This window comes from Hyperoodon ampullatus (genome assembly GCF_949752795.1).
Source record: "Hyperoodon ampullatus genome assembly, chromosome: 1".
NCBI classification, from domain to species: Eukaryota; Metazoa; Chordata; class Mammalia; order Artiodactyla; family Ziphiidae; genus Hyperoodon; species Hyperoodon ampullatus.
In genome coordinates this window covers 14,486,854-14,499,346 of record NC_136914.1, presented here as the reverse complement: position 1 = coordinate 14,499,346, position 12,493 = coordinate 14,486,854, and the positions used below count along the sequence as shown (strand labels likewise).

At 37.8% G+C, this 12,493-nt stretch overlaps 1 protein-coding gene across 1 annotated transcript in view; it reads left to right on the top strand.

The window, feature by feature from the left end:
• Positions 1-12,493, top strand: part of NFKB1 (nuclear factor kappa B subunit 1) — a 123,112-nt gene that overhangs the window by 15,067 nt on the left and 95,552 nt on the right. Inside the window, exons 2-3 of the mRNA XM_079699748.1 lie at positions 7,343-7,388; positions 11,468-11,543. Coding sequence (XP_079555874.1) covers positions 7,350-7,388; positions 11,468-11,543 — 115 coding nt within the window. The 5' untranslated portion in view covers positions 7,343-7,349. The remainder of the gene's footprint in view (positions 1-7,342; positions 7,389-11,467; positions 11,544-12,493) is intronic.

The window sequence follows — 12,493 nt, the reverse complement described above, 5'->3', positions numbered from 1 at the left end:
GCAAAGGTAATTTTTTTTAAAGTACTTATTTAGTAATTTGGCGATTCAAAGAAGTAAAACTCTATTTTTAGGCATCTATATCCAGTTAAAAAGATGATAAATATATAAAGTTAAATTGCAGTAGAACAGTACGTTGTTGAGTGTGCAGTCATCAATACACAGAAGTATTATAGCCCTTATGTGGACTTTAAAGCTGTAGGTTACAGAGGAAATACAGGGTGTCTTGGCAAATGTTGGATTTCAGTAGAGGCTTGAGGACTGCGTAATATTTAAGTAGGAAAGATGGCATTTTAGGATGCAGGGCATACTGTGAATAAATATACAAGATGCAAATGAGTAAGGCCTTTTTGAATGATCAGTCTGCCTCTTGTAGAAGGTTTTGGTTAGGATGTAGTATTAGGACATAGTGGAAAGCCCTCAACCACTCAGCATATATGAAAAAATCACCTATTAAGCATTAAGAGCCTGTTAAGGTGATGCTTATAGTATAATATGGTGAATGGTTGAGGGCTTTCGACTTTGTCTTGTAAGTAATGTGGCAATAATGTGAAAGAGGCTTAAGGAAGGAGAAATACCACAGTAAAGGAGAACAGTATGGAGGCCATTATTGTTATTCAGAGGTAAGGCAACGAATGTTTAACTAGGGTGTAACAGTGAAAGGAAAGTGCAAAGGAGGGGCAGATAAAAGAAGTAATACAAAGAAAAGATCAACAGAAATTGATTATTGACTGGATGGGTGTGAAATAAGTAGAGGGAAAAGGAGAAAAAGTTGACTGAATTTTTGGCTCTGAGTACATGAGAGAATGATATATTGGCAAAACCTGGAAAGTCAGCAATGGGGCCCGTTGCCATAGGAATGATGAATTTGGTGTTAGATAGTAGGGAGTTGAAAGGATTAAAAACATTATTGTTTTATAATGGTATCACTGCTTAAAGCTAGCAGCAATTTATTAATATTTATATTTTGAAGGTTTTAACAGTACTAATTTTATTTCTGTTTATACCATGGTGGTTTTGCCTCTTGTCCTTGTTTCTTTTGTTCAGCTGGAAACTGAATAGGCCAGTAAAGTAAAAATGAGTACAAAGGGTGTTCTAAATAGGACCCTAACAAAGAAAGTGTAACTATTGAATCACCAAGATATCTAACCCATGCCCCACATGCCTGCCATTTCCCATGACACTTACCGTGTTGCATTGTTTTTGCCTGTCTTCCTACTTACTAAACTGTTGTATTAGTTGGCTTTTGCTACATAAAAAATCACCACAAAGCTAACTAAGAAACAAACATTTGTTATTTCTCCCAGTTCGGGAGGCTGTCTAGGTCATCTGGTCTCGCCTGGCTCTGGGGATCTCTGAAGTCTTTTGGCTGCTCAGCAGGTGCTGTGTGGTCCAGCGGACCCTCAGCTAGGACTTCCCCTCACTGCTCCATGTGGCCTCTCCTCCTCCAGTGGGCTGGCCCAGGCTTATTCACATGGCACCTGTGTTCCAAGAGAATAGAATTATTGGTCATTGCAAGGCCTCTTGAAGTCTGCATTTAAAACTCACCCTTCTATCTCACTCTGTTGGTCAGAGTAAGTAAGTTACAGCCCTGCCAAGATTCAAGGGATGGAGAAATAGATTTTTCCTCTTGTCAGGTGGAGTTGCAAAGAATTTTTGGCCATTGCTTTCAGTCTATCACAACTGTTAGCTCTGTGAGTACAGGTACTGCGTCACTCATGTGTACTTTGGTATCTTTGGTAACTGACACATAGTAGTTTCAGTATTTTTTTAATGAATGACTAAACTAATGAAAGCATTCAAGGAGCATTTCAATATACCTTAATTTTAAATATGTACTACGTACTTTTATCATACCATTAGTGAGTGTGGTATTTTCTATGGGCAGCTTTCAGAGAGAATCTCTTTATTCTCTTTCTATCCTTTGAACTTGATCAATGGAGACATTTAAAACAAAACAAAACAAAAAGCAACTACCACTTGCATTAACGTTGTTTCATATTTTTAACTTCACATTTGATTGTCTCAGGAAAAACTCCCTTAAGTTTTGTGTATTGTCACAGTACTGTTCTGCTTTTCAGGCTATGCTATGGGTAGACTGCCTCCAGCCTGAACATTCAGGAGACCTAGAGCAAAGATGCTGTATTAAAATAAAGTTGTGAGTCCAGAAGGAAAATCAATTCTGCCTCTTAGACAAGTGATATTCGAATCATAGTCCGTGGAGTCAGAGTAGCCAGCATTACTCTTATCAACCTGAGCGAATGGCTTCTTCTCTCTAAACCTCAGTGTTCTCAGGAATATTGTGAGAATTAACTGAAATATATGAAGCACTATCTCTAATTCCTTACTCATGGGAGGGAGTCAGTAAAGTTTAATTCTTTCTCCATGTGAACCAGCATACTATCATGACATGCAACTAGGTTTCTCCTCCTTGGCACTATTGGCATTTGGGGTCGGATATTTCTTTATTGTGAGGGGCCATCTTGTGCATTATAGGATGTTTAGCAGCATTTCTGATCTCTACCCACTAGATGCCAGTAGGACCACCTGCCAGTTGTGACAGATGAAAATGTCTTCAGACATTTGCCAAATGTCCCTGGAGGCAAAATGCAGACATTTTATTCAGCAGTGATAAGGATTAGGATAGGGAGGGAAGGTGGCAGTGTATCAGTAAATGTGTAGGATGGAAAAGAAATAGAAATACTTGATTCTTCTCAGAGTGCCTAAACTTTTACTGCCTATTATTCCCGTAATTTATTATAAACATAATGTTTACTGTGCTACCTAATAAAATGACTAACATTTGCTATGTGTCCCTAACTGTGCTAGTAAGCTTTGCATGCCGTTAATAGTTGAATGTTGTTAGATTGGTATTCCATTGTAAACAGGGACCTTATGTTATACCAGCTCCAAGCACAATGCATTTGTACTTATTAGGTAGCTATTCTACGTGTTAATTGGCCATATTGTACCCAACTCAAAAAATAGGGAGCTGAAAATGGATGGAGGAGTGGAAAAACATAGAAAATGAGTTTATACAAAGCTAAACATGGTAGGACACAAATATTCATTCTTTTTCAAAAACTTTAAAAAATCAGCTATTCTGAGAAAAGTAACTAAATCACCATTAACTTTTCTTTCATCATCACTAAGTCAATGTATCTTCAGAAAGACGTAAATAAATAGCCACTTTAACGTTAACTTTTTTTCTATTTATTACGAAGAGGATTCCAGTAGTGCTTAGAAGTGTTTTCTTCACTGTATATCATTAATTGTTAAAGATGTCAGAGTTAAACTTTAAATTCAGGACAGGGTTTGATTTTCTCTTTTTTTCTATTAAAAAATATATTTCCAATTACATAATTAAGTTAGAAAATTAAAACAGAAATTTGTAACTTAGGGAGTAAAAGTCCCCATGTTACTATATATGGATATGAATTATTATTTTTAGCAGTTACATAACATATAACTGTATGAATGTAGCATAATTATAATTAAACAATCTCCTATCAAAGGACTTTTAGACTGTTTCCAGTTTTTTGCTGCAGTGAATATTCTTGTACTTATTTTTTTGTACACTTGCTCACGTAATTCTTTAGTACAAATTCCTGGAAGTGGAATTGCAGAGTCAATAGACACTCTTTATTTGAATGTTTCATATTATATGTAGTACACATACAATGTTTCACATATGTAGTGCATAAACCTTACAGCATGTTTCCTCCAAAAAAATTCCTCTGTGGAAAGCAACTCCAGTATATTCTTTCTCTTTATTAATTTATTATCCAACAGAGAGATGGTAATAAGTCACTGTTTTTCTTGTAATTTCATCCAAGATGAGGTACTAAAAGTACACCTAAGTGATGTCCGTTATGGCTGAAAATAAAGTTGAAAATGGAGACACTTTATCTCTCTGATTCCCAACTCTATCCTCTAGATGGCACCTAAAATTCTGTTTTTCAAACTGCGGATCGTGACCCATTAGTGGCTCATGAAATCATTTTAATGGATTTTAACGGTGGTTGTTTTTTTTTTTTAATGAAATCTAATAGAATATATTTTCTTACAGTGGGCCCTGGTCAAAAAGTGTGCATATATCTGATCCTAGAAAATTTCCCCAGTTACAAGGAGGGGAGTGCCGCCAATTCTACCCTTAATCGTCCAACCCTGTGGCCTTGGTTTTGCTGCCCTCGCTAAGAACTACTTATGCTGGCCTTTGATGTCAGTGGTGGAATTGTCACAGACGCGTGGAAAATAATCCGTCAGGCGTTTCATGCAGAACTCATCATATATTCAGAACTTAGCCAGTTACAACATTATGCCTTTCATGTGAGAAATACAAACAATTCACTCAGGGAGATATTTTAGTTATTGCTAGCTAGCTGTATTTTCTATTTCCCTCTCCATGGTGTGAAAATTTTTCTGGAAGCCTCACTGTTGGGGGAGAGAGATGCAGAGCTCAGGCCCATCTTCTCACCAGTCAACCCAGTGTCTCCCTTTCTGTTTCAAGGTCCTTCCTCAAAAGCACCGAACTGAGTGCAAAGGGAAAGTGAGGGGAAGGGTTGGGGGAGCAAGGGGGCAGCAGAGGCTTTCCCTGGTCTTTCCTCATCCTTCAGTTCCAGAGGCTTAGTTGGTATTTCAAAATTTCGAAATAAAACCTGCTCTTAAAATTAATGCAAATATTACTGTGATTCATCCTTTCCAAATAATTCTTGGTTTCGTTTGACATTTTATTTTTAAATCATGAATTAACGTTGACATCACTCTCAGCCTACTGTTACCTCAGCGCTTCACAGTGAACTCTGTCTTACAAAAGCTGTAAAAGTTCAGATTTTAACCGTCACCCAGTATCTCTTGGGCTGCTGTTAGGCTTTTAAAACTATGATCTTTTGGCACTCATTCGTGCATAAATCATGGGGAGGATACTGTATTTAATTTGGTGTTTTGTCCTGTGCTTATGATTTAGAGATCTTCATTGAGATTTGCTGTACAGTGGTGATCATGATAATAACCCTGCATCAGTTCTAATAAAGTAGATTTAGTTGAGTCTTTAAAATTAGGGTCAGGGCCCCCTTACATTAAATCAAAGGTCAGGTGTAATAAAGGTCAGTGTAATAGAGGTTCTGAACAGGTTCTGTCAGTATAACAAGTCAGCGGTCTCCCTTTGCCTTTAAAGACTGTGGGCTAAGATTGAGAGGATTCAAATGATCAACCCACATTAAAGGCAAAAAAAAAATGGTCTTAATATTTTTCTTGGAAACTTTGGCTTCTGTGTTCTAAGGATAAGAATTTTTCACGTGGAATGTTGTAACTGGTGTTAACACTGTATTTCAGTGTAACACTATTTACTGGTATCCTTCATATAAGTGAAAATTATGCTAATGATTCTTTAATATGGATATATACTTAAGTCTGTATAAAAATCCAAGTTTACAGAAAGAGTTATGATTTAGGTGATTTGTCCTTTGAATAAGTATTTATTAGCTAACTAACATATTCCGAGCACAACAAAATTCTTTCCTTTCAAAGGTCCATCCCCTATCAAAGTCTCTCATTTGCAGATGAGGAAACGGAGGCCACAGTGGGTTAGTTATAGATCCAAAGTCACACACCCAGCAGTGGAAGAACTCTTGAATTTCTAATGATTTAATTCTTCTTCACTAAAAGGTCTGTTTTCCTTTTTTTTTTAGCTGTTTGTCTTAACTACAGCTGTTTGTAAATCTTCAATCAATAGTTTCTTGTTTTAGATGAATATTTTCTTGCAAATCTGCATGGCATTCTTGTTCTGTAGAACTCAGAGCCGCTCTTTTCCCTTTTGTTGGAATTCGGCCCTGCTCTGCATTCCACTAGGAACCCCCCGATGCTCTTTCCCTCCTCCCCAGTCACAGAGGGCACTAGCAGGAGAGGATTTCATTGGAAACTGGAATCCCCTTTGGAGGACTTCGGAATGTTCAATGATATATTCATTAGAGTGAGGGCTAAACTGTTCTAACAAAGAGACCCAACAGTACACCTGGTTGAAGAACACAGTCTTTGATTTCTTTCTCACATCACCATCAGTCTTAGCTGCCACTCATCATCATGCCAGGTCTTCTCCATGCCTAGGTTTTAATCCAGTGGGACAGAGAAGAAACCAAAACACGGAGGAAGGATGTCAAGAGCCTTAAGCCCAGACCTGGAAATGGCACACAATAAATAGTTTTGACATTCCTCTGCAAGCGTTTCTTCAGATGACCATCCCTAACTCCACAGGAGTGTGGGTGGGGTATACTCTGGCTGAGTGTGTTTCCAGCTACAGCTCTGTTACTGTGGAAAAGGAGAGAACAGATTTTGGTGGACAGCTAACACTTTGGGACAGGCCCAGTCTCAAGTGCCGTTGAATGCTTTATAGACTTCATAAGAAAAAAAGAAAGAGAAAAATTGGCTTCAAATCTTTCAGCTCTGTTTTTTTTTAATCTTCTAATTTTTCAGGCAATGTGTCTAAACTTTGATCTAAGTAAATTTAACTAAAACTGTCCTATACGTATTTAAAATAATGATAAGGATATTTCTTAAGTAAATCCAAAATGATATGTGATTTTAGATACTATTTTTATCTGGTCATGTGGCTCTTCATTTTTGTCAAGGCCTCTGGGTAACAGAAGATTGCTAGGGCCTGTGATGTTTTAATATCTGGCTGGGGTTGAGTAAATCTGAGACTGTAGCCTTGATAATAAGGGCTCTAATTTTTGTGCCTTTTGCTTGCATGTTTAATGTTACAGTGTTTCTGGACCACTCTGACAGAGGAAGTGGCCTGCAACAGCGGAGTGCTCTAGGGGACAGCACGGCACACTGCAGTCGTCCTACCGTGTGCTACGCAAAGCACTGATCAGGCCCTCTCACAGCAAAATGACCCCCTCTGAGCTTCTCAACTCAAGTGGCATGTAGAAAGTGGGGAGATAGTTCTAGGACTATCACAGAATTCATGAAGGGTTGGAAAATAACCTATACAAAGAGCTAAGTGAATCTTTGAAGTCTAGATGATGACAAAAAGAAATGGCCTCTAAGGAATCTAGTGGCATGATTTTTATACAGAGGATGAAGACTAGTTGTACCAAACTCCAGGACACTACTGTGAGGTTGACATCAGTGTTGTGGGTTATATGTAAGTGGTAATTCCTTGATTATGCAATATTTCTGTTAGATTTAGATTCCAAAGAGGAACTACACCATATCCTCCTCCTAAGGTCTTTAAAAAAGGGTTACATTTGGTCTTACTGGAATAATACAGTTTACTCCTGCACTGTGGAATTTTTAAGGTTCCTTCCAGTTTTACAGTTCAGTTTTGTATTCTTTTGATGTACAGCTCCAGAATGGCAGAAGACGACCCATATTTGGGAGGGCATGAACAAGTAAGTATTTTAATAATCTCGCTAATAATTTTTTGTAAATGTATTCATATTTTAAAATATACAGAGGCAACAATAGTAACTATCAGGAAAACTCTAAAAGTGGTAAAAATTTCTTTTAAATTGTTTTTCCTGTCCCTCTGTGTAAGGTCGGAGAGGACATGTCATGTAAAACGAGTAACTTAAACCCTGCTGTCACATATGGTTGCATAAAAGTTATATATGCTTCAGGTCAAATGATAACTACTTGTATTAGTTTCTTAAGGCTGCTGTAACAAATTACAACAAACTGGGTAGCTTAAAACCACAGAGATATATTCTCTCTCAGTTCTGGAGCCTAGAAGTCCAAAATGAAGATGATGACAGGGTTAGTTACTTCTGGAAGATCTGAAGGAGAACCTCTTCTGTGGTCCTCCCCTGGCTTCTGGGGGTTACTGACAGTCCTTGGCATTCCTTGGCATTCCTTGGCTTGTAGCTGCTTGGCTTGTAGCTGTGTCACTCCAGCACATTGGCCTTCTTCCCTTTGTCTCCTCTGTGTTTCTGTATCCAAGCCTCCTCTATTCTCTTGTAAAAGTACCAGGCATTGAATTGAGAGCCCATTCTTCAGTATGACCTCATCTTAACTTGATTACATCTGCAAAGACCCTATTTTTAAGTAAAGTCACATTCAGAGGTATTAGGAGTTAGGACTCGAACATATCATTTTGGGGGAGAAGACAAATTATTTATTGAAAACTCACCTAATGAGGCAGATTGGTGTAGTAAAAAGGACTTAGAATTCAAAGATCTTAACCAGGTGTTGGCTGCTCTTAAGGCTTGAGGAATTACTTAGCACCTCCCTCCCCTCTTCACTCACAGGAATCTTTAAAAGTCTTAATGGGCAATGAATGTGCTTTGGGAATATAAAACTGTTCATTATAATTATATTTGAAATTATAAAGGGATACCAGTGTCCTTTTCTTTTTCCTCCTAACTTTGTACTTGAAAATTTTCAATTTCAAGCCTGTAGAAATATTGGATAGTCCAACAGATCTTTGTTGGTTGTTAATATTTTGCCCTATACATATATATGTATGTTTATATATATAGAGAGAGAAAGAGATTTATTTATATAATGTATGTATATTTAATGAACCATTTGCAAGCAATTTTCAGGCTCTAGGGTAATTAAATATTAAGGGTATTTAAAATACTGATATTTATTCATTCATGAGCTGTTCATTGAGGCATTACTATGTACCAGAACATTGGCTAAGGAGGGATACAAAAATGTGACACATTTCAGGCAGCTGCCATTCTAATAGGAGGGACCGAGACATGAATAGTTTCCATGTGGTGATAAATGCTGTAGTATAGTCTGCACAGTATGGGACAGAAATGTTGAGGAGGATCACTCCGTGCTGCCTGGGAAGAACAGTAGGGTTAGGCAGACTTTCTAAAAGAAGTCTCTGTAAGCTGAGATTTGAAAGATGTAATTTGCTAGGTTAGACAAAGAGAGGGAACACTAGGTACCAGGACACCCTGGTCCACATTTTGTAATCATTTCACACTTAAACTTTAGCCACCTAAAAAATGTGTTTCCCAAATTTATGCATGCAAAGAATCAGTCAGAAACCAAAAGCGAAATATTGGGTTGGCCAAAAAGTTCGTTCGGGTTTTTCGTAACATCTTATGGAAAACCCAAACCAACCTTTTGGCCAACCCCAATACTTTTAAAGGGATTTAGTATTACTTCTTTAAATAAAATAGACTTATATAGCATTCATTACTCTTGATAATGTTCTGATTGCTTTAGAAAGAATGAGTATGCATTGCTTTTCACATTAAGATACTTCTTTTGAATTTTATTGTACACACGATGATATAGGATAAATCTAAGACCATTTTCTTTGATTATAGCATGAAAGACATTTGGCTATTCATATTATAAAAAACCTGTGTTTTACCTTTCGCTTTTAATATGCCATCTCTAACGATTAAAGGCAAACTCTAACCAGCGTTAGGGTTGGTCAGCTTAGTTGTAAACCATGCTTTGCTGTCTATACGCAGGAAATCCTATCAGCAAGAGATGGTCCTTTATGCCACACACAAGAGTAAAACCTGCAGAAAACATTCATTTCAAAAGCTTTTCTTATGTGGGCATTTTTGTGATCATCAGCAACAGCGGTTGGGCACGTTCTGATATTTCCATTTGTGAAGGGAGAGGTCCTTGAAGTTTATTTGTTTGTTTCCTTGTCTCAAGATTAATGGTGTATATTCCCTGAAAGGTGCATGTCCTCCCTGTTTTAATGTATTCTGGAATTTACTCCCCACCGCTGACCTAATGCACAGTGCAAGCTGCAGCACACAACACAGCTTCCCTCTTCTTGTCTGAAGTGGGGCATGTGTCTCTCCTAAGATCAGTTTTGGCCCTCTAACCGCTCGTTTGAGCCACCTGCAGGACCATAGGAAAAATTTTTTTCTGCTAGGTCATCTTTTCTGCTCTGAGACTAATGAATTCTCTCTGTAAAGTGGGGCCCATATTTATAATAACATGTTGTTTCATTCCTTTATTTAATTTTTAGCAAATGGTGAATAGTGTAGATGAACTTCACTCTGAAGCACTGAAGTGGAGTACATTTATTGTTCCTCAGTTGAAAATTTGCGTACCTCACGACTGGATCTGAAGCCTTCTTTATTTAAACACTGCATTTCTTAGTCTTGATTTAACTAGGCATACAGATTCTTAGGTACCCAAGAATGTCCAATAATATGCTAGTAAAGAAAAGAAGTAAAATATTTGTGTTTTTTAAAAAAAATGTCAGCTCCAGCATATTTACTAACTAGCGTATCATAAAAAAGGAAACATGTTTGGTTTCTGTGCTGTCCACAGACATTTCACAGATGACTTATTTAGGTTGAAATAAATACCAAACTCAGAAATATGAATTTTAAATCCTGAGTGAACTAAGTGGGAAGAAAATGTTTCTCTTGGGATAAGTAATTATTAGTAACTTATTGTAAGATTATAATTCAATCAAAATATATTGTTTGCCCACTGTATTAGTTTTCTGGTGCTACTGTAACAAATTACCACAAGTTTAGTAGCTTTAAAAATACAAATTTATTCTCTTACAGTCTGGAGGTCAGAAGTCTATGATCAAGGTGTTGGTAGGGCTGCATTCCTTCCGAAAGCTTTCCTTACCTTTTTGAACTTCTAGAGGCTGTTTGCATTTCTTGGCTTGCAACCCCTTCCATCATTCCAGCTTCCTGCTTCCATTGTTGCATCTCCTACAGTTCACTTTGATCTCCTGCGTCCCTCCTATAGGGCCCACCTGGATAATTCAGGATAATCTCCCCATCTCGGTATTTGTACCCTCATAACATGTACGAAATCCTTTTGCTATATGAGATAGCATTCACAGGTTCTGGGGATTGGGATGTGGATGTCTGTGGAGGAGCCATTATTCAGCCTGCCACACCCACTAAATTCCAGATATTTTGTGTTGTGCTAGGTAAATAAAGGCGGGAAAAAAAAAGCGAGGGAGCTCAGTGCTCAGTTATTTGCTCTTTGGACTAAGTTGTATTTTCAGTTTTTCTGTAAGTTGTTCTAGGGCTGCTGCCTAATTCTTTCAGGACTTGAAATTGGATGGCTAGAGGAGGAGTTTATTTATCATCATAAAAGAAATAGAGATTTCTAGGATTATCTTCTCATGCTTATATTTCTAAGAGAGTATAAGCTTTAAATCATAAATTCAACAAATATTTAAGCATCCACTCTGATAAATGTACACGGAGTCCTGCAGATATACCAGTAAGCAAGCTACACCATGTCCTTACCTCTGTGGACTTTACAGTTGGGTCATTCTTCTGAAATCCCTTTGTCACATAGCCCCCTGTAAAGTTCCATACGTATGAGAACTTAGCTAGGTCTCCTGAGCGTTTTTTTAAAATTCTGATTTGAAGTGTTTTCGGGTTTTTGTTTTTGGCTTTAGTTTTTGTTCTTATAGTTAAGTTTTAGGTGTTTCAAGTTCAAATTTTTAAATAAATTTTACAATGTTGGAAAAATAATGACTGAAATATTTAAATTTTCCTTTTTATAGATGTTTCATTTGGATCCTTTGAATCATACAATATTTAATCCAGAATTATTTCAACCAGTGATGCCACTGCCAACAGGTAAGAAAATTCCTCATCTCTGTTGCCCTGTCATTTTGCTTTTGCTTTTTGTAAATTCAGGATTTTCTGTCCATTCTTTTAGAAAGTCAGTGAGGTACCTGGAAAGGAAATGGTGATTAATGTTTTAAAAACCAATCTTTTGGGACTTCCCTGGTGGTGCAGTGGTTAAGAATCTGCCTGCCAGTGCAGAGGACACGGGTTCGAGCCCTGGTCCAGGAAGATCCCACATGCCGCAGAGCACCTAAGCCCGTGCGCCACAATTACTGAGCCTACATTCTGGAGCCTGTGAGCCACAACTACTGAGCCCGTGTGCCACAGCTACTGAAGCCCACGCGCCTAGAGCCCGTGCTCCACAACAAGAGAAGCCACCGAAATGAGAAGCCCTTGCACCGCAACAAAGAGCAGCCCTCACTCGCTGCAACTAGAGAAGGCCCGCGTGTAGCAACAAAGACCCAATGCAGCCAAAAATAAAAATAATATAAATAAAAAATAAATTTATTAAAAAACCCCCAATCTTTCAGTATACTTTTTTGGACTATGTTTTTACAAACATGTTTGACCCCAGTTACCCATTGTATGACTGACAATTGTTGCTGATACCTGCTAGCACAGCTCAAAAGGAATTTCTTTACTCCATGTAGGATTTTTCCTTTCACCCAATCTTGTTATCTCTGGTGTCTTTATAACTTCTGTTTCCTTTGTCCCGGGCAAACATGAGGCAGTCTCAACTCCTCAGATCTATTCCAAAAACGCTTCTGAGTACCTATTGTGTGCCAGCCAGTATACCAGACACTGGGAACATAAGTTGTACAAAAATCATAAAAGTCATCTCAGTAGAAAAATCATCTTTTTAAAAAGCTTTTTGCTTTATGTTCTGACCAGTTAGATAAACTCATGAGAATCATCCTTCCTCCTAACATGACTCTATTAATTATCCCCACCAACAAGTT